The sequence below is a fragment of the Panthera onca genome, chromosome C1 (genome assembly GCF_046562875.1).
Source record: "Panthera onca isolate mPanOnc1 chromosome C1, mPanOnc1 haplotype 2, whole genome shotgun sequence".
NCBI lineage: Eukaryota > Metazoa > Chordata > Mammalia > Carnivora > Felidae > Panthera > Panthera onca.
The window spans coordinates 145,506,512-145,534,481 of record NC_138346.1 but is presented as its reverse complement, the minus strand read 5'-3'; the positions used below and the strand labels follow the sequence as shown (position 1 = coordinate 145,534,481).

The 27,970-nt window shown below is 41.7% G+C and overlaps 1 protein-coding gene across 5 annotated transcripts in view; it reads left to right on the top strand.

Annotated features, from left to right (window-relative positions):
- The window catches only part of LRRC8D (leucine rich repeat containing 8 VRAC subunit D), a 122,923-nt gene extending 96,030 nt beyond the window's left edge, over nucleotides 1–26,893 (top strand). For all 5 annotated transcript variants that reach the window (XM_060621327.3, XM_060621321.3, XM_060621323.3 and 2 more), the window contains one exon: nucleotides 23,948–26,893. In XM_060621327.3, the coding sequence (XP_060477310.3) occupies nucleotides 23,950–26,526 (2,577 nt within the window). In that variant the 5' untranslated portion in view covers nucleotides 23,948–23,949 and the 3' untranslated portion in view covers nucleotides 26,527–26,893. The remainder of the gene's footprint in view (nucleotides 1–23,947) is intronic.
- Nucleotides 26,894–27,970: the final 1,077 nt, after the last annotated feature.

Genomic DNA, 27,970 nt, shown 5'->3' with positions numbered 1-27,970 from the left:
ACTCTTTCTTTCTTTTTTTTTTTTTTTTCTTTTTTAAGTGTTTATTTTTGAGAGACAGAGCCTAAGTGGGGGTAGGGCAGAGAGAGACAGAGGGAGACACAGAATCTGAAACAGGCTCCAGGCTCTGAGCTGTCAGCACAAAGCCTGGCGCGGGGCTCAAACTCAGGAATGGCGACATCATGACCTAGGCTGAAGTCCTGACGCTTAACCAACTGAGCCACCCAGGCACCCGTCTCTGTCGGTTTTTCAACAGCAACAACAGAAAGAAAACCAGTCAAGGCAGATTTTACTGGGCAGGAAGCTCTCTGTGAGATTGAGGATGGTCTCTGATTTATAGGAGGACTGTAATTTGTATTGGTGGTATTACCATCTTTCAGCGACGCTTTTGCAATTCAGGTCTGGTTTTCTTCTCCTTGTGATTATGTTATTAGTGAATAAAGACCCAAGTTACTTGAGAAACACACTACCTGCTCACATACCATACTTTATGGAAAGTAGCCATTAGGTATAGATTATTAGGATGTAACTTGATGGGCTTGATTGTGTAACCATTGAATTAAAAATAATAGGTAGAAATATTTTCCCTAATACCAGTATTTTTCATTCTCAGAGACTGAGAATGTTATAGGCATGCCAAAGGTGCATCTTTTCAGAAGCACTGAAGGAAATTGATTTGTCAAGGTAGAATTATAAGAATGTAGTAAATGCAGGCAGTCCCACCACTGACTAACATTCTTAGCACTGATTGAAGTCGCTTAACCTTCCTGTAGGATTCCTACAGTCATAGCTACAGCAGTACTCTGTTCACCCTGGGCAGTCAGTACATATTTTGCACCAAGAGCTGGCAGGCTCAAGTGAGTTATTTACTCTTTAAGAAGTACAGTTACAGTTTATAGTAAATGAATTCAGAATAAAAAGGAAAGCTTCATAAACTGCAGTTCAAGAAGAGTTTCTAGTGAATATTTGGTCTGACTTCACTAGCTACTCCTGAAGATTATGTAAAATTGTGAGACCATCTATTCTAGTAAGTACGCTGTTTGACATTACAGAGCTCTCGGCTTCCAGTATCAGCTGGGCCACTGCCTTGTTGCAACAATTTCTTGGCTAAAAAAATGATGTTGACACTATTTCTTTGTCTCCCAGAGGTTTGTAAGGATCAGATTAGTTGGAATCCACGTAAGTGCTTTTAAAAGCTGAGATGATGATAAAGGTGTTAGGTAATCCTGTTATGAAATGGCAGTGGGATTGTAAATGGTCATTTCACTTTTTAGACTTTGCTCCTTGTGTCCTGAGGCAGCCTTTGAACACCAGGGTTATGTCTCCTTTACTTAAGCATTCCTTCTAATAATTCATAAATAGGGGGACATTTTTTAATTTAATTGGAGCCAATCTCCAATTTAAAAAAAAACTTTTTTTAATGTTTATTTTATTTTTGAGAGAGAGAGAGAGAGAGCGCGTGCACAATCTGGGGGAGGGGCAGAGAGAGAAACACAGACTCTGAAGCAGGCTCCAGGCTCCGAGCTGTCAGAGCCCGAGGCAGAGCCCGAGGCAGAGCTCGAACCCACCAACTGTGAGATCATGACCTGAGGCAAAGTCGAACACTTAACCCACTGAGCCACCCAGACACCCCAGATTTCCAATTTAAAACAAGCTCAAGGGGATAGGAATGGGCTTGGTAGGGTCAGATGGGGCTTTGAATCCTGGTTTGTTTGTTTGTTTGTTAGCTGTGTGATCTTAGTAATTCACGCTTTCTAAACCTCATTTTTTTTTTCTCAATAAAACTAGAACAGGCATTAAAACTGTTCAGGGGGATGTGACAGTTTCATGAGCTTGGGTGTGTGTTGATTCCTCAGTGGGGGCAGTTTTCCTCCTGTCTCCTGTGAATGTGCAGCGGTCTCCTTGTTATGTGATGGTATCTCACAGCCAAGATAGTCACTCACAGGGGCATCTGGGTGGCTCAGTCAGTTAAGGTTACACATCAGTGGAGTCTCTCTCTGTCTCACCCTCCCTCTCAAGTAAAAACAAAAAGATTGTCACTGACAGATGCCAGCATCATACACTACCTCCTCCTCACCCCGTCTTCCCCTCCATGCTGTGGCCGAGGAAACGAGAAGTAAATTAAGCTGCTTTAGGTCACTAACACTCTCCTCAGCAATGATAGTTCTTTGACCACCTTCTTCCTTTCAGTGTAATCTGACTTGAGTTCTTTTAATGCTCGACCTTAACAGTTTCGGGGGGTGAGAGCTCCTGATGCTGTTTAGATTACTTGAGCGTACACAGAGCTGTTCACTCACAGGTCTGTGTGTGGTGTTTTCTTTTCAAAGTGAGAGGAGTTGTGGAACTCTTTTTTTCTTTTAACGTTCCCCACAAAGGGCCCTTTAAAGTTTTACAACTGGGTAAGTAATATAGTGGATAGCGAGATTAATGTTTACCGACTTACTGAAGAGAAAAAGCAAACAATATATATCCAAACTCGGTTAAAGAATTTCTGTAGAACTATGAATTCTGTAATCTCTTTACCTTAACTTAGTCAGAACAGCATGTTACATCCTTGAGCTGAAGCTTCTTGTAGAAATGGGTTTACTGCACTATCTTTTAACTTTATGTTCCAGGTAACAAACAGCCATATAAAAAACATCTCTGTTCTTTCGCACCCTGTTATTTTTAACTTCCAACTCCCCACTCCTTTCCCATCCTAAAAAGTACACCCTTCCATCAAACCTGCTTCCCTTTCTTGCTATTGTCCCAGCCTTTTGTTTTTCTTCCCAGCCCACGTTCCAGAAGCAAACATTCCCATTCCCACTAATATCCTTACACTCAGTGAGCTGGACTTCTTTGCCAGCAGTGCTTGGGCTCAGGTCTCAAGTGACTTTGACTGCCGACCCACCAGTCACTCTTTACTCCTTAACATCCTTGACTTGCCCCCTTGGGCTTCCAGAACACAGTTCTCTTTCTCTTTCTCTGACCCCCTTCTCCTCCTTCACGGAATCCTTTTCTCCCACCTGTTCCCTAAATGGTAGTGATCCCCAGGATTCTTTGATCTTTTTCTCCATTTGTACTCCCCTTGCGTACTCTCATCTTTCATATACTGATTAGTCACAAATGAATAATTCCATCCTGGATCCTTCCCCTGAGATTTAAGTCAAGTGACTTCTAGTAATCTCTACTTAGTGTATTACACCAGTCCTAGCTATTCAAGCTGAAAAACTAAATTTACCTGGAAGTCACCTCAACTTAGTATGACTTTCACACTCACTTCCCCCCTTCCAGTCTTTCCTACCTCAAGTCCTACTTCCATACTCTGGGCAGAATTCTTTCTAAATCAGGGCAGTGATCTCATCACCCTCCTCCTCGTTCAGGCCCTTCAGGGGTTCCTTATTGCCCTTTTAATAATTTGGATCTGACAGTGTCATGCTTTCCCTGAACCCTACTTTTGGGAAAGCCTCCACTCTTCCGTGTTCTGGGAAACCACAAAGAAGTACTCACAAATGAGTCCATCCAAATCTGTTTCTGGACCCTCGTATTTAAGAGGCGTTTTGGAGTAGTTTGAAATTTTATTAATTATGGTACCAGTTAAACTGCTGTAACAGCTGCATCTTAAATAGAATGGCTCCGTCCAGATGCGAGCAGCCTGCGGCTGGTGCACAGCTCTGCTATGCTTTACCCATGGCTTCTAAGGTTGTGCCTGCTTCCCTTTTCCAGCCAGCAGGAAAAAGGAAAAAGGAAGGCTGAATCAAGTAGCCTTGTCTTTATGGAGCTTACCAGGAAGTGAACGGGCACCTCTCACATTCTGTTTCCCCAGCTCAGTTACATGGCCATACCCGGTTGCAAATAAGACTAGAAAATATGATCTCTACCTGGACAGTACATGTGGCTCAACTGAGTGGTGATGGTAGCAGGTGTCTGTTACCAAAAAGTAGGAAGGGAGAATGGTTTCTGGAGGATAGTCAGTTGTCTCTACCACAGGAACAAAGAACTATGTCGATTAAAAGTCAAGCTGTGGGAGAGGGGAGTCAAACTGGGAGAAAATGAGTGTTTGGGATTTTTTTTTTCCCCCCATCTGGACCTACTCTGGAAGATGTAGCAGTTGCCATATGTAGGTAATGGGATTCAACACCTCTTACTTTTTTCCTTCCCTTTCCAGAAGGTGTGCCATCCACGGTTAAGAGCATAAACATGGAAAGGGCAGTTTATAGCTCTTATCCTCAACCAATGGATTTGTGGTAAAAATTGGTGACACCAGACACATAAGCATAGACAGCATGGAACTTCCCTCCAGGCTTTTTGTCTCGGCACTTATATTTTCACACTGAGTACAACTCCAGGTAGCCTTTCATCACCGTCTACAGAGCGTTTTCTGAAAGATAATATTGATATATTCTCTTCCTAAGAGAAATTATCATTCATCCTGCCCTCCTGTATTCTTCACTGTCAAATGACTAAACAAACATCATCCATCAATGTGTTGCATAATTTGGGTCAGTTTCTCAGCTGGTGTGGTGTGGCACACTAATAGCACAATTACATACGTGTTTGCCAAAATACAGTTGCTCTCAGCCCACCTTGCAGGGCACTCCAAGCTACGAGCAGCTTCAGCGGCCTTCTGCTTCGTATAGGACAAATATTCTGTACATTCTCTGCACATTTCCTAATGGATAGGAAATACCGTTTAGATGGTTTGTATCTATTTCATCTTTGTAAAAATTTTAGATTTCTTGCTGGAAAATAATTATAATACGCAACATACTACCATGATAGAAGATCAGTCCCCATTCATAAAGTTGTAAAGACTGTCTTGACATACCAACTACTTTCAATCAACTGCTATAGAATGAAATATTTAAGATACGATGTGTCTACAGATTATTTGCCTAACGAAAATCTGGACTCGTGTTTATACATCAGCCTCGCATAACAGCCTCAGATATTTCTAGCTCAGGTGGCCTGTAAAGGTGACAACTCATGGTTTTCCTGAGGTAGTCCCAGTTATACCTTCTCCTGGCATCCTCTTGTGTTTAGCATTTGTCACTCAAACATTTTCCATTTCAGAAAGCAAAGTATATTTTCACTTTCATTGCATAGTACTGGTCACAGCTCTGACAGGTTTCTTAACAGCCATACACTTACTTTGTTGCCGTTTTAGATCAGGATGTGTTAGGACCGTTGACCCTAAATAATTCTGGGCAGAATGGTGGTAGTGGTTCATGCTTCCTGTTTTCCAGTATACATACTTAAAGTAAGCATGGGCAGATCTTTAAGCTCTGGGAGGTCAAGGACTGTATGTGTCTTGCTCTAGTATATACATATTCTCAGCACCTATCACATTACTTAAGCCAAGTATTTGTTGATAACATGTAATGATGGGAGCTCGAGGGCTTAATGACAACAAAGGTTTCCTGAAGTCTGTGATAGGCCAGGTAAGTTAACTTCAACTACAAATCCTTAATACTTTCACGCAACATACAGTGCTTGATGCTGAGTCAATGAGTGATTGAACAGCCATCCTCCATTTTAGCATTAGCAGGCCTCTACCTAATGATAATGGTCCATCAAGACACTACACATTATTGTAGTTCTAAAGTGTCGCATGTAAAATTAGATAAATGAGCAAATTGTTTCTTGGTTATAATGATCTGTTTTTACTGGGGTTTGGCTCTTATGAGGAAGAATGGAAAATAACATTTAATCATTCCAAAAATTATCACACCTCAGATGGGTAAATTCTATCACTTGGAAGATTTTAGACCTTAATTTACATCAAATATCTTATATGTACTTTAGTCTGCAGTTCCCAATCTGTGCCAGGAATGGGTACCAGATGGTTGAAATATCCGCTCATTTGGGTGGAGCCCGAAGCCCACAGCCTTGATTGTGTTTACCCTCTTCAGTTTACCCAAGGGCGTGCAAAAATGTCCTTTTCTCTGTGGGCCATGACATGAAATCGATTGAGGAACACTGTTTATGATCTCTACAATTAAAACAGCAGATGCTTCAATAAATACGTTGGTACTTGAGTATGTAACACTTTTTTTCAAAAATGTTATCTTGAGCCATTTTTTCAGAGTTGAATAGATGTCATGCTTTTTCAGAAAGTAAATACCCCAAATTTTTTAAGGTCCGTAATTTCATGTAATCTTTAAAGAAGCAACTCATCTAAGTAGCAGTGTACTAAATTAAAAAGTATGCTTGTTTATACTTAAGTTACCTGTACGTATAGTTAAGGTCAGTCATTGTACCTTCCCAATACGAAAAGTTTCAGGACTTTTTACAAACTATGGGCTATTCAATTGTGATTTGGCTTTACAGCTTCACTAATTCTTTATAACTAGGGGGAATGTTATAAATTATATCATCATGATTGTGGCTTTCTGTGAAAACTCCACTAATTCATCATAATTTGGGAAAAGGAAAAGACCATTAATTCCATACACACCATAGCAAGTGAAGGGCTACCAGTTAAGTATCCTATCAGATCTGCTTTTCTAGAGATGATTTGTAATTTTTACAAGAGCTACCCAAATAGATGTTAAGCACTTAGAAATAAGATTAAGTAAATTGAATCTGAATAAAACATTGTTTTATCAAACGCTTTGAAATAGGACAAAAGTTATATTCAGCCAAGTTTACCAGTTTATCACTAATTCTGAAATAAAATTTTATATTTATTACTTTAGAAGGCTGACCTTTGGGAGAATTTTTTTTGTTAAACCTAATAAGATGGTTTTGAATGTCAGTAATGAATTCCACTGTAATAGAGATTGTCAAAGGTCATTAATGATTCTTAAGAGTTTTGATAGTTTTTTTTTAATGTTTATTATTTTTGAGAGAGAGAGAGTTCATGAACGAAGCAGGGGCAGAGAGAGGGTGACAGAGGATCCAAAGCGGGCTCTGCTCTGACAGCAGAGAGCCAGATGCAGGGCTCAAACTCACGAACCATGAGATCGTGTCCTGAGCCGAAGTCGGACACTCAACCAACTGAACTACTTAGGCGCCCCAGGAATTTTGATAGTTTTTAACCTTTACAGTATTTGATTTACACCTTTATTATTATCTTGAAGTCCCCTCCTTCTTATCTTGGGTTGTTGTTGATTTTTTTTCCCCTATTCTCTTTTTTCTTCATTTGTTTTTTTCTTTTCCCTCAAATCCTTCACGGTCCTTTTTTCTCTCAGGGCTTTCTTCAGAGGCTCCAACCTTCCTTAATTTTTTTCTGGACATCTAGAGCCAGGTTTGGAGAGTGGTGTGTGTGGGAACATTCAGTTAGCATGCCTACTGTGTGTTCAAGATTATACTGGATGTTTTGTCTCTCTTGCCACAGTGGTATTTTATCCCCACTTCATTGAAAAAGAAAATGAAGGCCCAGGTTTACACCACTAATGATGGGTGAGACATTAATTGTGTGTCTGTTTTACAGATGAAGCGGTGAGAGGTAGAGTTGGGATGAAAACTCAGGCAGGCTACCTCCTAAAGCCACATTCTTCTCCATTATGCTTACCACCTTACAGGAATTGAAATTTTTTTTTAATTATTAGTTCAGTAAAAAGAGACTCTAGATTATTTGTGCATAAATTATGCCATTTGAATATTTTTGTACAGGTTTAAAGTATTTGGTTGTGTTCTCATACTGTTCCCCCTTATATCTTTGCCCCATCTTCACTGCCATTGCACTCCCTGGCTATTGTTTACTTATGAGATATAAACTCATTTTAATATTAACCTAAAGAAAACAGTACAGAATGAAACTCTGCTGCCTTTCTGTATCTCCTGTGAAAGGTCTAATGAAGGTATTTGTGGGGGGGGGGGGGGGTTGTTTGTTTTTTAGAGACGGAAGGAGAGCGCACACATGTGTGTGAGTTGGGGAGGGGCAGAGGGAAAGAGAGAATTCTAAGCAGACTCCCCACTCTGCGCAGAGCCCAACACGGGCTCAAGGGCTTGGGCACAAGCCCAAGGTGTGGGCTTGATCCCACACCTCTGAGATCATGACCAGAGCTGACATCAAGAGTTGGACGCTTGGGATAGGGCACCTGGGTGGCTCAGCTGGTTGAGCATCTGACTTCAGCTCAAGTCATGATCTCATGATCTACTCCACCCCCGCTCATGCTCTGTCTCTCTCTCTCTCTCCTTCAAAAATAAATAAAAACATTTAAAAAAATATTTTTAAGAGTTGGACACTCGGGGTGCCTGGGTGGCTCAGTTGGTTGAGCGGCCGACTTCAGCTCAGGTCATGATCTCACAGCTCATGAGTTTGAGCCCCGCGTCAGGCTCTGTGCTGACAGTTCAGAGCCCAGAGCCTGTTTCAGATTCTGTCTCTGTCTCTCTCTCTCTCTGCTCCTCCCCGATCACAAGAATGGGGGCCAGGAATAAGCCACAGAGGGGGACTGTAGGGAAATGAAAACAATAATGTGACCGAGGATGAGAAGTGATGGAGAAAGAGGAACACAGAATACGAGAATACGTGGAACACTCAGCCCTGAATAAGTGGGCAGACCGACATCCAAATACATCAATAAGTATGTTAAATACAAAGGGACTGAAGGCCCCAAGGAAAACATGATCCAGGAAGATACTCAAACGATGAAACACAAAGTCGACACACGAGCCAGAAACTCCACCAGGAGGCGTGAACCCCAGAGAAATGGAAACCTACATCCACATAAAAACCTGCATGTGGATGTTCACAGTAGCATTTTTCACAAGAACCAAAAGGTCCATCAGTGGATCCACAGATACACAACACGTGATCCACACGTACGATGCAACAACGTTCAGCCACGTAAAGGGATGAAATGCTGATGCACGTGCCACAGCCTGAAAGACACGATGCTCACTGGAAGAAGCCAATTAGAAAAGGCCACATATCAGGGGCACCTGGCTGGCTCAGTCGGTGGAGCCTGTGCCTCTTAATCTCAGCGTCATGAGTTTGAGCCCCATGTTGGGTGCAGAGACTACTTAAGTTAAAAAAAAATGTTAAGGGGGCACCTGGGTGACTCAGTCTGACTTCGGCTCAGATCATGATCTCACAGTTTATGAGTTTGGGCCCCACATCGGGCTCTGTGCTGACAGCTCGGAGATTGGAGCCTGCTTCGGATCTGTGTCTCACTCTCTCTCTGCCCCTAACCCATTCGCATTCTGTCTCTGTCTCTCTCAAACATTAAATTTTTTAAAAATTAAAAAAAAAAAAAAAGAGTTGGATGCTCAACTGACTGAGCCACCCAGGTGCCCCTGTTTGTTTTTTTTACTAGTTCCTATTTTAATTTATTACAGAAAACAGGTTTTATTAGCACAAAAAATCACAAGCTTTGACTATAGGATTCTTACAGTATTATATGCTGGCTTTCTCTTGATTATATTGCATATAGTGTTGTAGAGTACAGTGCATTATATGTATGTGTTCTCTAAATATAGATGAAGGCAGAACTATTTTTGGTTTTGAAATTGTGCTTCAACCCAGAAGTACAGTAAAAACATAGTTCCCAATCATCTGTATGTTGATAGCACTAAAGCAGTGTTTTTCAAACATTGCTTATAGATTTCATGCCCTAGCATGTGAGGGCTTATATTTCTTTTCACTTATATATAATCTGCTTACTTTTAAAAAGGATTTGGAAAAAAAAAAAAGAAAAAGAAATAAAGGATTCTGGAAGATGCGTGCAGGGGAAAAAGAAGATTTGAAGGGTTTAGGAAAACATGGAATCCTGTAAATGGATATAAAATAACAAGCATATGAAACAATGAAGTAGAGACTTGAAAGAAATCTGGGGGTCATCCCTGACATCTTTCTCTCCTTTGCCTTCCTCACCCAGTCCATTAAGTCCGATTGTTACTTCTTCAGCTTGTTGGCTCATAAGTCATCCAGGCTACCGTCTCCGCCCCTTGTCCACCCACAGTCCAGTCTTCACCATCATCTGTTGCCCAGAGTAATCAGTAGCTGCTCTCCTAATCTCACGTCTTCCATCACTAGCCTTTCCCTGAGGCCCACAGCAATCTTTGAAAAGACACAATCCCGATTTTCACCCACCCCCCATCTCCAGCTCAGAACACATCAGTGGCTCCCTGCTGCCCTTAGTTTGATAACATCAGAAACTTCCCTATGGCTTACTGCAGGCTGCCTGCTGGCTGCCGACACCTCAGTTCCTCAGAGGCTCTTTCCTCATCTGGCCTAGCACCCCTGCACTCTGTCCACACCTGGCTCCACTCAGGACTTCTTCCTTGACCTTGCCAGCTGGAGGAAAAGCCCCTATTATCCACCTTCATGATGCCATGCAAGCAGGGGAAGGTCAGGATCTTCTGTTATCTGACACTGGGGAGCTGTCTTTAAGGAAAAGAACACAGAGTTAGAGATGGAAAAGTAGGTGCAGGACCTTGAAAGGGGCCTGTTAAAGCAAGGGGTCACAAAGCTTACTCTTCTCTCCCTGCAGGGCAAATCTGCCTGCCTGGTTCTCTGCTGCGTAGCTCCTCTCGGTTGACCATTTTGTATCTTCAATTCCATGAATAGTTGTCTCTCCTACACTGTGCGCTCTATGAGAAAGGAAATCTGTCCGGATGTGCTCACCAGAGTTTCTCCAGGAACTTACATCATGTTAACGCTTGAGTACACGGACCTCTTTCATGGATGGAGGGATGAGGGAGTGAATACGTAAACAAAGATTCAGGCCAAGGGTTAATGGTTATAATGCCTATATAAAATTTAGCTGAATTTCTTGGAAGCCACAGCTAAGTGGAGAACATCTGGATTCCATTGCTTTTACATGGGCACATCATGAAAGACAAACTTCTCTTATTACCTAGTAGTAAAGAATGTTTATAGGGTTCTTTATCCAAAATGCCTTATTCAACACGGTGAATAACAGCAGCAGCTCTCACTGAGCGCTTACCATGTGCTAGGTACTTATTCAGCACTTTGACGTGTATTCTGACTGAAGTGTTTCTTGACTCCGGCAAACTGCGCACACAGTTAGATATGGGCAGAACATCTGCATCCAGTACATGGTCGGAAGGGCAGAAAACCTCAGGAGGACAGGGAGAAGGACAGTCAGGTTTTGGCAGCTTCATTGTCTCAGGGAGTCTGCCTCTCTCAGGCCCATTCCCGCGTGGCCTTTATATCACCTAGCTATGTGCTAAAATGGTGCCTCTTTACCTCTGTCCCAAAGTTCACACTGGCTTATCACCTGCCCTCCGTCAAGAATCAGACCTTGGTCTTATCTCCTGGTGAGGGCGTGCCCAAACCTACCTTTGTCTTCTTGTTTTTCTGCAGAATGTTTAATCATGAGCCAAACTGCATGGTCTATCAAAACGAGTTACCTTCAGAATAACCCGTTGAAAAGAGTTGTATAGTGTTGTCCATTTGGACTTTGAAGAACTCCTGTCAAAGCTGATTATGTTGACTTCGGCATGATTATATGTCACTGTCATTAACAGTATTTGGCTCATAGGTTCGGTGCCTTCTGTGCCCAATCGTAGAATGCTGTTATAGGTCCCCAGGATTCCGTCTTTTATTAATTTTTTTCCCGTGTCATGCCTGGGGACATGCAGGTAAAAGAAATTCTCCTCTTTAGGTTAGGACTTCAGATGCAAGTGGAGGAAGAAAAGGAGAGAGACAGATGAAACTTAGAGTTCAGCCGCGATCATGAGCAACAATTGTCTAACTCTGTGTTCATTTCTAGTCCTGATGGCTGGGGTCTCCTAATAAACTGCCAAGTAGCCTTTTAATAGTGTAGCTATACCTGAGTATCTGTTACTAACTTTGAGAAGTTCTCTCAGGGTTATTAAGATGAGCACTAGGCAAGGTACTCAGGTGCTTTCTAGCAGTCATGACTAAATCAGGAATAAGGACTGGTAGGCTCCCAGCTGTCTATATCCACAGCAGATGTCCGTGGGTTTGTGGTGAGAAGGGCTTTCTGTCCTAAAGGTAACTGGAACAGAATGTGGCAAGACTTTCCAGGACCATGGAAAGGTACTAAGGGGATCAGGGAACTCCTTGATAGTTCACTCTCCTTCAGTCAGTCCCAGGCATGTGCCAGTCATACTCTGGAGAGGCAATATTAAAGGTGAGTAAACTTAAAAAGAAAATGGTCAGGGGTACCTAGGTGGCTCAGTCAGTTCAGCGTCTGATTTCGGCTCAGATCATGCTCTCACGGTTCATGGGTTCAAGACCCACATTGGGCTCAAGACTCGCATCAGGCTCTGTGCTGACACAGCTCAGAGCCTGAAGCCTGCTTCAGACTCTGTGTCTCCCTCTGTCTCTGCCCCTCTGCTGCTTGCACTCTGTCTCCCTCTCTCTCAAAATAAATAAACATTAAAAAATGAAAATCAAAAAAAGAAAAAAGAAAATGGTCAGTTTGGGCTAAGATGACTATCTTACAGGTGGGAAGAATTTAGAAAAGCAAACAGAACTCCCCTCAGAAATCCCACTGGCTGCCTCACAAACTGGATGAAGTTAGTATTAAAAGCATTTGACCAAACACTTGTCGTTGAGTGGGATGGCTTTCTGTGGAGCCTTTATTGAGCTCCATTAGCTGTCGACTCTCTTTTTAGGGGCTAATCAAGCCATTACCATACCTCTTTGTTGGTGTTTCCTCTCAGCTGCTTTTTCAGTAAGGACAGCTACTAATTTTTCCTTACTTTTATTTCCCTTTTTATCCCCAGCACTTGTACCTAGCATATAGATACCTTGTAAATATTTGTTGAATGAAATGAAGTTTCTAGTAGAGAGTACACTAAGCGAGGTATGTAGGTACTAAAGGATTCGTGAAATTCTGGTGGCCTGAGTTCCTGGTCAAGGCAATGCTAGTGATAAATTGTGAAAGAAACTCTGATGTTGCCTAAAATGAAGTGTGGGAACCTTTGATTTCAAGATCCTTTTGTTCCACAAATAAGATCTCATTTTCTAGCTTTAAAACATGGGCCATGACTTTTATAATTAAGAGCTAGAAGAAAAAGCAAGAAAATACACAACAGTGTATTGGCACATTTTTTGTTAATTCCTAAGATATTTTGCCTTGGGTCTACTAAAATGTATTTAGAGTTATATTCCTTACCTTTGAAGTAGATTTTCTCTGTGAATAGCAGTACTGTAGAGAGAAACTCCAAATAAGTACTAAAATATACTTTTGTGTAAGTTTGAATTTGTAGCTCAGAAGTTCTGAATTTTCTAAAGTCCTGTTCTTTCAGGTGTTAAATGGATTTATTAAAAGCCTTTGGAGATTAGCAAAATGGGTGAATTTTGCCCCATGTGAAATTTGATTTTAGTAAGTTTTATATGGCAAGTGGTTTGTAAAATCAAGGGATGGGGTCCCTAAACATTTTTTTTCTTTCAATTATTTTTGGGGTATCTACACCAAAGTCGTGTTAGGAGAAAACTCTTTTTTTAATTCTTTTCTTAAAAATTTCTCTCTCCCAGGGCGCCTGGGTGGCTTAGTCAGTTAAGCATCCGACTTCAGCTCAGGTCAGGATCTCAAGGTCCGTGAGTTCGAGAGCCCGTGTTGGGCTCTGTGCTGACAGATCAGAGCCTGGAGCCTGCTTAGGATTCTGTGTCCTGCCCCCCTCTCTTTCTGCCCCTCCCCCACTTGTGCTCTGTCTCACTCTGCCTCTCAACAATAAATAAATGTTTAAAAAAAATGTTTTTTTTTAATTTCTTTCTCTCTGTCTCTCTCTGTCTCTCTTTTTTGAGAGCGTGCACAAGCCGGGAAGGGGCAGAAGGAGAGAGAATCTTAAACAGGCTCCATGCTCAGCCCAACATGGGGCTTGATCCTCAGCCAAAACCAAGAGTCAGGCGCACTCAACCCACTAAGCCATCCAGGTGCCCCTAAAGATTTTATTTTTAAGTAATTGCTACACCCAACATGGGGCTCGAATTCACAACCCCCAAAATCAAGGATCCCATGCTCTACCAACTGAACCAGCCAGGCACCCCAAAAGAAAACTATTTTTAAAAGAACATTTCTTATCGTAATCTTTTAAGAGGAAGTAACACTAAGTAAGTTGTATTTGTATATGGAATTACATCAGCTATAGAGTGTCTTGCATAATTATAATACCAAACCCTTAATATTTGTTAATACCATGTAACATCTGCAGTTAATACTTACATAATACCAGGGATACAGAGCTCTGAAAAAACTAAAACATTCTTTCTCTCTTGTTATGCATCTGAACCATTTATTTTCTTTAATAATATGAATTTTTGATGTCTGAATTGGGTGTGGCATGCGTGTATACATACACTGCTGTGTCTACATGCACACTGGATATTGAGGAAGGGTTACTTGTAGTGATGATAGTTTATTACCTCTTTATGAACTTTAATTTGTTGTGCTTTGAGTTATTTCACTGAAGGATTTGAGAATTTGATCCTCAACAGTCTGAGTGTTCTCCCATTTGCCCAGTTTGGCCAAGAAAACTGACTGGGTTTTCATAGAACACAGTAGAAAGAAAATGAAAATTAGTATCTGATTGGACAGGAAACTCCTTCCTCTGTGAAAAATATATATATGAGGTTAATTAATTAAGCTCTTATGCTTCTTCCTACTCTACACTCTACATTAAATAACATTTGAGAACCGTTTGTATTCCTGTTAATAGGGGTGTTGAAGGCCTCCTCCTGGTGCAAATGGAATTAATTTTTAAAGTTTTAAATTAGGTGACCTTTTTTTTTCTGTTTTGATGCTGGGATTTTGCTGTATGTTAATAATAATCCCATTAATGTAAGTTTTCCAATAGACCCTAAGTTACCCATGTTTATACTGGTAATAAACATGAACAAAAAGCAACATTTGAATCCTGCTGTCTTTGGCATCAAAGTTACGCTCTTTCTAGTATAATTTGCCACTGCCTAATACAAGTAATTTCCATTGTAGGGCACCTGACTGGCACGCTCGGTGAAGCATGTGACTCTTGATCTCAGGGCTGTAAGTTTGAGCCCCACATTGGGTGTAGGGATTACTTAGAAATAAAATCTTAAGAAAAAATAAGTAATTTTAATTGAAATGTTTTTGAAAGAAATGAAGTTGAGTACAAAGTTATATTGTCATTTATTTCAGGATTATTTCTTTGTACATAGTGCTATATGCTTATTCAAAATTCAAGAAATTTACCTGATCATCTTCAGTTAAAGACTAATTAAAATGGACTTGCTTTTCCCCTATGTGATCCTTTTTCCACACTCAGATTCAGCAGACATCTTTAGGGCTTCCTTTGTGTCAGACCCTAAAAACTGAGTTGTTTCCAATACATGCCCCTAAGAGATAGGTATTGTTGCCAAGATTTAATAGATGAGGTGTGGATGCTCAGTGAGGATAAGAAAAGTCCTAAAGATTTTTCTCCAGAACCAGTTCAATGTAATCAAATGCAATAGCAATCATTTTAGAACATACTTGAACCTAGAATGCAGCCTAGCTTGAATACCTACAATTAGGCTACAACCCTATCTAGTTTCACTATCCTGTTTCTGTTGAAAGGCAGTTGAGGGAGTAAAATAAACAAAGATTGAGGTCTGGCTTCTCAGTTTTAACAGCTCTACTGAGATATAATTCATATACCATACCATTCACCCAGTTAAGTATACAGTTCAGTGTTAGTATATTCACAGGGTTGTCCAATCTCATAGCTTCTAATTTTTGAGCCTGGCTATTGGTCATTGGTTTATTCCATTATTATTGGTCATACTTTCATGTAAGAAAATAGAATCGTGTATCGGAAAAGAATTTAGACTGAATCTTTTCTGATTCGTCTTTGTTCAGCCAAAGTCCATTAACTTCCCTCTTTCACTTCTAGTACAAGAGCTTTCTCAATTTCCATGAGAAATGTTTGCTTACAGGAATGTTAAGCTGATTTTCACATGTACCATAAACAGAGAAGCCTTGGAATGTGAAATCCTCATCCACGTAATGTAATTCTTTAAGTCCTTTACAAGACATATTATAAAGGAGAGCCCAAAGAATGTACTTACTTACTAAATGTGCCTTCCTTGGGTTAAAAAAATATCTGCTGATAACCATGTATACCCATTCTTTATTTTAAAATTTATTGGGGCGTCTGGGTGGCTCAGTCGGTTGAACGTCCGACTTCAGTTCAGGTCATGATCTCACAGTCTGTGAGTTCAAGCCCTGCATCAGGCTCTGTGCTGATGGCTCAGAGCCTGGAGCCTGCTTCCGATTCTGTGTCTCCCTCTCTCTCTGCCCCTTCCCTGCTCATGCTCCGTCTCTCTCTGTCTCAAAAATAAATAAAAACATTACGAAAAAAAAATTTTTTTTTAATAAAATAAAATTTATTTATTTATTTTGAGATAGAGAGTGCACACGAGGTGAGGAGGGGCAGAGAGGATAAGAGAGAATCCCAGGTGGGCTCTGTCAGCACAGAGCGCAATGCAGGGCTCAATCTCGTGAACCTTGAGATCATGACCTGAGCCAAAATCAAGAGTCAGATGCTTAAGTGACTGAGCCACCCAGACACCCCTGTGTATATCCATTTTGAGTCTTGATTCACTAAAGAGATCAAAGATACAGAAGTTATGTACCGATCTTCTCTCTCATTGACTTGACTTTCACATGAGAAAGTCCTTGAAGATCATCATGTACTTAATACGCTATATTATAGGAGTATGTATTTCATATACTTTGTGTGCACTCGTGTATATGAAAAGCAACTTCTGTTTTCAAAGTGCTAACTGTGTTCTGGGGCAGTTAATGGTTGAAACACTCCCTGGGAGGTAGGAAGTTTTTACTAAGTTTTTGATGGGTAAAATAAGATAACAGATGCATTTATTGAAGCCCAGTGCTTGAGATAAGAGCTATCAAGAGGCTGACATTGCAGGAAAGTACTGGTTTCCTGCCCTATGGTCCAGGCACTTCCTTAAGACTGCATTTAAACCATCCATGCCTTGGTTTGTTTCTATCTCGTGACTTACCCGTAAAATGTGATATCTGTACAGGAGCATACTAGACTAATAATGGGATAACATTAGAATTATTTGTAGTTACTTTGTAGTTTCTGTAACAGATAATTCCCAATATCTCCACACCTTTGCACTGTTTCTTCTGTCAAAATTATATTTCCTCCCCTCCCCACCACCGCATGATGGTCCCCCTCCTTCTGATCTCAAGTTGGAAACCACCTCTCTGTGGAGCCCTCCTAGTTATCCCAGTTATCAGATGCAGACATGGGTTTGTCCTGTGCTGTTCCTCCTGTATTTTGTATTAACCCAGTCAGAGCAGTTTTCTTACAGTGTTGTAATAGCACACTTAATGCTTCTCATCCCCATTTGACTGGGAACTCCTTGGGGGCACAGACTGGGTTACGTTATCTCTGTATTCCCCTTGGCTGTGCCTGGCTCATGGTTTTCTTGAATTCTGAGTGAATGTCATGAAAGGTTACCCTAAGGAAGGTTATGATTACATAATTTCATTCCTCTGTCTCCTCAAAGCCAAAGACAGTGGTTGGCTCCCTCCTTCAGCAGCCAGCCGTTAGCCAACAGCACAGCCATTGGAGGACTGGGTGATGGAGAATGAGATTTGGAGATGAAAGATTCTGTTAGCTCTGTCACTTAATCAGCCCAGGGAGGTCATTTAAGCTTTTTGTGCCTCAGGTTTCTACATACTGTTGGGCAATAGCAGTGCCTAATTCCCTGGGAGTTACTGTGAAAATCAACCAAGGAACTTTATAGAGAAGTAGTTTGCAAACTGCAAACACACAAAGTAAGGAAGAGAGGCAGGATAGTCTGCTAGAAGGAACATGCGGTTTGGCCCTAGATGAGATTTTTCAATCCAGACTCCACCGCTAATTATTTGACTTCCACAGCGTCACTCCTGCAAGCCTATTCCTCTGTCAGTCAGGGGAAAATAACAACACTTGAGCAGATGAGAGTAACATTGTGAAGGTTAGATGGAATTCAGGCAGTGTTCCACTCGTGTTCCATCTGTGCACATTCGACTGTTCCCAACCCCAGCTTTCGCACATTTCGCGCATTTTGCGCACCCTCTTTTCCGTAGCAGATTTGGTCTTTTGTACTCCAGGGAGAGGAGTACTTCTCCCAGGCCAGGCAGGATAGTCAGTGAGAGGAGGCTGCGAGAAGGTTACGGGCTTCCCTGGCCTGTGACGCCAGCCAGCGGGTGTGTGCCTTGGGGTGGGAATAAGGCGAAGCCTCCATCCGCTGTCACTGCACATCCGTGGGGCGGGGGTTTGTGCTGCAGCTTCTTTTCCTATTTCTTCTTGAAACTTTTTATTGACGTTAAAACATGTATACCTGAAAAGGCTTATGGCCTAAGTGTACGCATCGCATTTTATAAACTGGCCAGACCCATGTAACCAGACCATTCATTCGCATTGATGCCCGATACTTCACTTTGTGACTACCACATTTCACCTTTTCATTCTACCGGTGGTGGACATTTAGCTGGTGTCCACTTTAGGGCTATTGCAGAGAGTGCCACTGGGAATGGCCTTGTACATGCCTTATGATGAAGATCTGTGTTTCTCATAGGTATGTAATTCACAGTGGAATTGCTGGGTCGTAGAATATGCATATATCCCATTTTTGTAGATATTCACTCAAAAGTTTCCCGGTGTGGTTATGCCCATTTAACACCCCTGACAGCAGTGTTGAAGGGTTCTGAGTGTTCCACATCCTCACCAGCATTTGGTATTATCTGTCAGTTTAATTTTAGAAATTCTGGTGGATTTTATGATACTAGGTAGCATTTTGGAAGTAGAACTGTTCCTTCATCCTCCAGAACTTAAAACTCTAAACTTTCATACATTCATTTTCAGGAATGCATCCTGCACAAAAGCAGGGAATTATACCAGATACATAGGCCCCAGTACAGTGTTTGGTGTGTGGAAGGAAGATGGCAACATGACAGCTGCCATTATTACTCTCATCCTCATCATTGTCATCACCAAATGCCTTCTCTGTTCTTTAGAGGGGAGAGAACAGGTCACGGTGGATCAAAGGTGAATAATAAGGCACAGTCTGTACCCATAAGGAGCTCAACATCTGGATGAAGAGACAAACATTAGAAACATTATTATTAGACCATGTGACAGGAGTTTGGGGAAAGTTTGAGTTGGAACTTGAAGAATAGGAGTTCAACAGACAGGAAAAAGGGAGGTGGGCTGGAGGAAATGGCAGAGCCCCAGAACCCTTGGTGGGCAGTGGCAGAGAAGACAGCATCCTGGAGGAGGAGAGCCCACCCTTGCATGCCCGATCTCAGTTGTTCCGATGTCATCACCCTGGGGTGATGTGGGGGCTGAGCTAGTGACCATTCGGGGTCATTGTGAAGTTATAGTACTCTAATGCTCTGTCTTCTCCTTTTAGCTTTTTCTTCCTCCTCTGAGAAAGTGATCAACTTCCTCTTCTGTTTCGGGACTCCTGTCCTGAGCCTGAGCCCCAGGTGCTTTAAAACCACGGATGAAGCTTTAACAGCTACAGAATATCACTGGTTACAAGAATGCCATAGTTTCTTTACTTTGTGTTTTTAGCTATTTATTTTTATGTGGAAGCATGACTTGTAGTTTTTATTCTTGTAGGCCTAAGTTGCAATGTGGCAGTTAAGTTTAATAAAATGCTCTTCTGCCAATACCATGTGTAGATAGTTAATAAATGTCCTTGAGGAATTTTGAGGAGGAGGAGGAGGATGCTGAAGATGACCATCAAGAGCCATACAGTCTTTCCTTGATTAAGCACCTACTAGGTGGCAGGAATTGGCTGTATGGGAATAAGGAGGCTGGACATGGTCCCTGGCCCCGTTGAATTTTAAATCTAGTATGAGATCAAACAAGTAATCAGTCAGCCCACCACAGTGTGATAAGGGCTATTATGGGTAGAGGTACAGAGTCCTGTGCGACACATCAGAGAAGACTAGAGGTCAGGGAGGGCTTCCTAGAAAAGGTGACAGAAACCTGATAGCCTCATGAAGGGAAGTGGGAAGGAAGTAGAGGAAATAATGCGTGGGAGGTCCTACATACAGGGAAGAACGGCTGTTTGGAGAAACTGGAAGACGTTACCAACCTAGGGCATAGAGAATGTTGGGAGAAGAGGAGTTTTAACTGAAGGGCGAGCTGCAGGTGGGAGGTGGATTGAAGGAAGTCAAGAATGGTGGCACACGGGGGCGCCTGGGTGGCTCACTCAGCCCAGATCATGATCCTGGGGTCGTAGGATTATGCCATGTCAGACTCTACTCTGCACATGGGTCCTGCTTTGGATTCCCTGTCTCCCTCTCCCTTTGGCCCTGTCCCCTGCTTGCTCACGCTCTCTCTCTCTCTCTCTCTCTCGCTCTCTCTCTCTCAAATTAAAAAAAAATAATGGAGGCAGATAGAAAAAGACAGACATCATATGATTTCATTTATATGTGGAAACTAAAAAACAAAATGAAAAACAGAAAAATAGACTCAGAAATGCAAGAACAAATAGATGATTGCCAGAGGGGAGTGGCTGAGCAGGGATGACTGAAATAGGTGAAGGAGATTAGGGAGTATAACTTCAACTTATAAAATAAGTCACAGGGATGAAAAATACAATGTAGGATATATAGTCAATAATATTGTAATAGCTGGGGCACCTGGGTGGGTCGGTTAAGTGTCCAACTCTTGATTTGGGCTCAGGTCATGATCTCACGTTTCATGGGATCGAGCCCCACATTGGGCTCCGTGCTGATGGCACAGTCTGTTTGGGATGCTCTTCCTCTCCATCTCTCTCCGCCCCTCCCCTGCTCACGCTCTCTCTCTCTCTCTCTCAAAATAAATAAACATTAAAAAAAAAAAACCCACAATAATATTGTAATAGCATTGTCTGGTGACAGATGGTAACTACACTTAACCATGGTGAACATTCCGTAATGTATGTAATTGTTGACTCCCTATCTTATACGCCTGAAACTAATAGAGCATTTAGTGTCAACTCTACTTCTGTAACAATAATTAAATAATAAGTAGATAAAAGACTGGAGGCAGAGAAGTAACCAGTATTCTCAGCAGGGTGACTTTCAAAATTCCCTTCTCCCCTCCGTCCTCCAACCCAAACATCCTGACTCTTTTAGAGCCCAATACAGCTATTTGAAGAGTAAAGAAAAATCTTACTAGAAAGAAGTGTTTTGTGCAAAAAATATATATATATATTTTTCTATCAGTTATACTGATGGCCCTTTAAGACCATCGTCCCTGGGTGTGACCATATGATGTTCTTTGCCAGGAAGAAACTTTGTGAGCTGTGTTCTGCAGTCTCTGTATGTGAAGTAAGAGCCGCTCCATAGCCTGTGGCTCGGTGCTGTGTTTTGTGCATCCTCTACAGGGACCAGAGAGCTCAATGTGACACGTGGGTGAACAGTTTCTCATTTAGTGTGGCCCACTGTGCATTGCAATAATCTTGCTTTTTGCTTAAATTCCCAGCCACTCACAAAACTGTAGACACACACAAGATACAAGAGCTCAGAATAAAAGGATTCCAGTGGGGATGTTGTCTCCCACTTCCTTGATCATTTTTTTAATAAAGACTGGGTGCCAGTCATTTCATACTTAAGCCCTTGAAATCTAGAAATGTGATTTCTACCAATTTTCACAAAATAAAAGTAAATAGTCTGGCTGTATTTGGGGTTCTTGGGCTTATGTTTACCTGATTAAATAAAAGACATTTCACTTTAAAAAAGCAAAACAAAACTGCAGGGGTGTCTGGGTGGCTCAGTCAGTTGAGCATCCGACTGTCAATTACTGTTCAGGTTGTGGTCCCAGGGTCGTGGAATCGAGCTCTGAATCAGGTTCTGCACTGAGCTTGGAGCCTTATTAAGAGATATTTTCTCTCTCTCTCTCTCTCTCTCCCTCTCCCCCCCCCCCCCCCCCGCCCTATTCTTGCTTGTGTGCACGTACTTTTAAACAAACAAGGGGCACCTCAGTGGTTCAGTGGGCCCATTCCCACTACTTGCATCTGACTTAAGCATCTGACTTCGGCTCAGGTCACGATCTTGCAGTTCATGGGATCAAGCCCCACATCAGGCTTTGTGCTGACAGCTCAGAGCCTGGAACCTGCTTCCAATTCGGTGTCTCCCTCACTCTCTGCTCCTGTCCCACTCATGCTCTGTCTCTCAAAAATAAATGTTAAAAAATAATTTAAAAACAAACCAAAAAACCACAACAACTCCAAATATGAGAATTGCTGTTACAATTGAATAGATATTCATTGTATTTTATTGAGAAAAATTACGTGACTCCTCTGTACAGTACCAGATATGTGGAGAGAAAAAATAAGGTATGGCCCATCCCAACTCTCAGAGATTTACTCTACAACAGAGAGAACAAGCAGAATCAAAGTACTGATATCATCCAAGGGAGACACCAGTAACCTGTCATGTAACAGTATTTCCTGCCACAGTCAGAGTCAGCCTCAGAATCCTTTTCAACACAGCATACCAGGCAACTTTTGTAAGATAAAAATGTTTCTTCCTTTATTTAAAAAAATAATGTATAATGTATTCCCAGAACTTTAGGTATTCACCTGGCCTTTTATCTTTTTGTTTTTTACTAACTTCTCAAAGAAATAAGTCATTTTATATATGAACGTTGGAACCTGAGAGCATCTCGAGAAAGTAGAATATAGTAAAGTTCCTTTTCAAGAAGTTTCAACTTCCAGCGGTGCCTGGGTGGCTCAGTCGATTAAGCGTCTGACTCTTGATTTCAGCTCAGGTCATCAGCTCAGGGTCATGAAATCAAGCTCCAAGTTGAGCTCTGAAATGAGCGTGGAGCCTGCTTTTAAGATTCTCTCTCTCCCTCTGTCTTTGCCCCTCCCTCACTCTCTCTAAAATAATAAGAAATAAAATAAAGAAATTGAAACTTCAAATTCAAGAAGATAAACACCTGTTTCACATACATGATTACAGAAACCCATTCCCACTACTTGCCCTATAAACATTGTGTTTTTCTTGGTTACTTCCAGGATGATTGTCCTTGGTACTTTGACTCTTTGTATAGTTTCAAGACTGTAAAGCTGCCAGCTGTCAGTGAATGGTGACCACATTTTCAGGTGTCCTGGTGCTGGAATTCCCTTCATTGCTTCTGGGCTCACCCACATTGGTAGAGATCAAAGGTCTTACTGGGCCTGACCTATTTGGTGTCATGTCACTGATCATTCCACCTGTGTCTTTGACCCTCTTCTCCTTCCACATGCTTTCCACAGGTGCTGTATCCAAGGCCATAGTTTCAGTTTACATATATTGATAAATCCCAAGTATGTATAGTAAGATTTCTCTTAAACTCTGGACCCTTAATTTCAACTGTCTGTGGCACATTTCCACCAGAGTGATAAGAGCTTTATAGTCCTTACTTAATCTGAGCTTTCCGAATAACCCTTAGAAGTAAACATCCCCAGGCTTGGAGAAGCACACCATTCACCATTCATAAACAGTAAGCCTGAGTCTGGTACACAGGCTATCTAGAAGTTAATAGTGTACACGGACCATTCCATTTTGGCTTGAACAAAATAGAAGTCATCTCACTCCTCTCCCTAAAACTCCAGTCTTAACCTTAAATCAATCCAGTCCACAGCAAATACCATCTTGTTCTCATATCCTTCTTCATGGTCCAGGAAGTTACAAGACTTTTTCAGTTCTGTCCCTAAAATAGTTCTCAAACTGCCCCCGCTCCTGCCTCCATTTCTACTCTAACCCTTGTAGACCTTCAGCAAAGTGTTGTAATTTCTTACCTAGTAGGCATTCTTATTATTCCTCTCCCATTTTTTTCTCTTCTCTTGGGCTAGGAGAGAAAAGCTACAACAGACCGCGATTTTTCTCATATATGTTCGTTCCTTTTAGTTTATTTACTACTATACCTATCTTGGATTAAAAGCTAGGATGTGGATGAGAAAACTTTACTTTGGTGCAAGTAAAGTGTTGGGTTTTATCTTGTTTTGTATTCTATTTAATGTTTTCACTTGTATCTTTGTAATAAAGTCTTTCGTTTCCTTGTTTTCTAGGAATGTTTACCCTTGCGGAAGTTGCTTCACTTAATGACATTCAACCAACTTACCGAATCCTGAAACCATGGTGGGACGTGTTTATGGATTACCTGGCTGTCGTTATGTTGATGGTAGCCATCTTTGCGGGAACCATGCAACTTACCAAAGATCAGGTGGTCTGCTTGCCGGTATTGCCATCTCCTGTAAATTCAAAGGCACACACCCCACCGGGAAATGCCGACGTTACCACCAATATCCCCAAGATGGAAGCAGCCACTGACCAAGACCAAGATGGGCGGACGACAAGTGACATTTCCTTTGGCACATCTGCTGTGACACCTGACATACCTCTCAGAGCCACATACCCTCACACAGATTCGACAGTTTCAAATCAGGAGACAAAGAAAGAGAAGAAGGATCCAACAGGCCGAAAAACAAACTTGGATTTTCAGCAATACGTATTTATTAATCAGATGTGTTACCATCTGGCCCTTCCGTGGTATTCTAAGTACTTTCCATACCTTGCTCTTATACATACTATTATTCTCATGGTCAGTAGCAACTTTTGGTTCAAATATCCAAAAACATGCTCAAAGGTAGAACATTTTGTTTCAATATTAGGAAAGTGCTTTGAGTCTCCGTGGACTACTAAAGCGTTGTCTGAGACAGCGTGCGAAGACTCGGAGGAAAACAAGCAGAGAATAACAGGTGCCCAGACTCTACCAAAGCATGTGTCTACCAGCAGTGATGAAGGGAGCCCCAGTGCCAGTACCCCGATGATCAACAAAACAGGCTTCAAATTTTCAGCCGAGAAGCCTGTGATCGAAGTCCCCAGCATGACCATCCTTGATAAAAAAGATGGGGAGCAGGCCAAAGCCCTGTTTGAGAAAGTAAGGAAGTTCCGTGCTCACGTGGAAGACAGTGACTTGATCTATAAGCTCTACGTGGTCCAAACATTTATCAAAACAGCCAAATTCATTTTTATCCTCTGCTATACCGCAAACTTTGTCAACGCAATCAGCTTTGAACACGTCTGCAAGCCCAAAGTGGAGCACCTGACTGGTTACGAGGTATTTGAGTGCACCCACAATATGGCTTACATGCTGAAAAAGCTTCTCATCAGTTACATATCCATTATTTGTGTTTATGGTTTTATCTGCCTCTACACTCTCTTCTGGTTATTCAGGATACCTTTAAAGGAATATTCTTTTGAAAAAGTCAGAGAAGAGAGCAGCTTCAGTGACATTCCAGATGTCAAGAATGATTTTGCGTTCCTTCTACACATGGTAGACCAATATGACCAGCTGTATTCGAAGCGCTTCGGTGTGTTCTTGTCGGAAGTCAGTGAAAATAAACTTAGGGAAATCAGTTTGAACCATGAGTGGACGTTTGAAAAACTCAGGCAGCACGTGTCCCGCAACGCCCAGGACAAGCAGGAGCTGCATCTGTTTATGCTGTCAGGCGTGCCTGATGCTGTCTTTGACCTCACAGACCTGGATGTGCTCAAACTTGAACTGATTCCGGAAGCTAAAATTCCCGCTAAGATTTCTCAGATGACTAACCTCCAAGAGCTTCACCTCTGCCACTGCCCTGCAAAAGTGGAACAGACTGCTTTTAGCTTTCTCCGAGATCACTTGAGATGCCTTCACGTGAAGTTCACCGATGTGGCAGAAATTCCTGCCTGGGTATATTTGCTCAAAAACCTTCGAGAGTTGTACTTGATAGGCAATTTGAACTCTGAAAACAATAAGATGATCGGACTCGAATCTCTCCGAGAGTTGCGGCACCTTAAGATTCTCCACGTGAAGAGTAACTTGACCAAAGTTCCCTCCAACATTACAGATGTGGCTCCGCATCTTACAAAGTTAGTCATTCACAATGACGGCACTAAACTCTTGGTACTGAACAGCCTTAAGAAAATGATGAATGTCGCCGAGCTCGAACTTCAGAACTGTGAGCTGGAGAGAATTCCCCATGCTATTTTCAGCCTCTCAAATTTGCAGGAACTGGATTTAAAATCGAATAACATACGCACAATTGAGGAGATCATCAGTTTCCAGCATTTAAAACGACTGACATGTTTAAAATTATGGCATAATAAGATTGCCACCATTCCTCCCTCCATCACCCACGTCAAAAACTTGGAGTCACTTTATTTCTCTAACAACAAGCTCGAATCCTTACCGGTGGCAGTGTTCAGTTTACAGAAACTCAGATGCTTAGACGTGAGCTACAACAACATTTCGGCGATTCCCATAGAAATAGGATTGCTTCAGAACCTGCAGCATTTGCATATCACCGGGAACAAAGTGGACATTCTGCCAAAACAGTTGTTCAAATGCGTGAAGTTGAGGACTTTGAATCTGGGGCAAAACTGTATCACCTTCCTCCCCGAGAAGATTGGTCAGCTCTCCCAGCTCACTCAGCTGGAGCTGAAGGGCAACTGCTTGGACCGCCTGCCAGCCCAGCTGGGCCAGTGTCGCCTGCTCAAGAAAAGCGGGCTTGTTGTGGAAGACCATCTTTTTGACACCCTGCCACTCGAAGTCAAAGAAGCATTGAATCAAGACATAAATATTCCCTTCGCGAATGGGATCTGAACTGAGGTGATACGTGCACATCCGTGTGCAGGAACCACTTCCTAGATTGCAAACACTCACGTACAAGTTATTGCAAGATAATGCATTTTAGGAGTAGATACATCTTTAAAAATAAAACACAGAGAGGACGCATAGAAGGCTGATAGAAGACATAACTGAATGTTCCATGTTTGTAGTGTTTTCAGGCATTCCTTTCCAGATCTTTTCTCTTTTCTTTTTTTCTTTTGGGGAAAGGGAAGGAACGATTATAATCACTAATCTTGGTTTCTTTTTAAATTGTTTGTAACTTGGATGCTGCCGCTACTGAATGTTTACAAATTGCTTGCCTGCTAAAGTAAATGATTAAATTGGCATTTTTCTTACTCTACCACCTTTTGGGAGGTGTCTTGATTTACTTTGCTTGACCGATGCAATATTGCTTTAACTCAGACCACTTAAAGACACATCGGGTCCCAACTTGTAAATGTAGATTTGCTGAAATACTGATTTCCTTCCTGTTTTAATTTAAAGTGCCTCAGATAAGCACTTCTTATAATACTGGGCTAGGGCTACTGCTTCTGAGAATCCCATTTTATAGATTTTATACTCTTGGAGGCCTGGAACACGATAAAGGTGTGTAGACTTTCAGTTTGGGGGGGGGGGGGCATTATTTAAAAAAAAATAACAAGGAAAAGTAAAATAACATCCCCCTTACTAGTGGCTATTTTTCTATAGTCTGGAGTTTGGATTATGAAATACATTTTTCTACCAATACTATAAGGTTGCCAATGAATAGAAAATGATTTTTGTAAAAATTAATTACAACCAGGACAAAAATTATAATGGCTTAATGATTAATACTTTTCAGTATATCAGGAGCACCTGGGTGGCACAGTTGGTTGAACGTCAGACTCTTGATTTTAGCTCAGGTCATGATCTCACGGTTCTTAGAGTCAAGCCCACATTGGGCTCCACACTGACAGCACAGAGGCTGCTTAGGATTCTCTCTCCCTCTCTCTCTCTCTGTCCCTCTCCCCTGAATCTCAAAATAAATAAACATTATTTTTAATCTTGAAAAAAAAAAACTTTGCAATGTATGAATATTTGGACGATAACACAAAATCAAGGATCATTAATTTCTTGCCCTTTTCACTGTTGCGGGGGAAAACGGGACTTAAAGTTCATTAAATTGGAAAACTGACTTTCCCTATTGATTTCAGTGACAAGCTGTATTTCCTGTGTTTGTCTGCACCTAGGAGGGGTCATGTCCAAGGAAATGCTGGCAGAATGTACTTTTTGGATGATGGTTTTCCTTCTTTAACCTACAAAGTGTACAGAAATTCGCTGCCATCTGTTTAGGTATTGGTCAGCAGGTGTTTCTTAGCCTTTCTACAGGGGTGTTTTTTCAAGAGAAGAGGACTGTTTGACATTCCTGATGACAAAATAATGTCCTCTCTAGACAAGA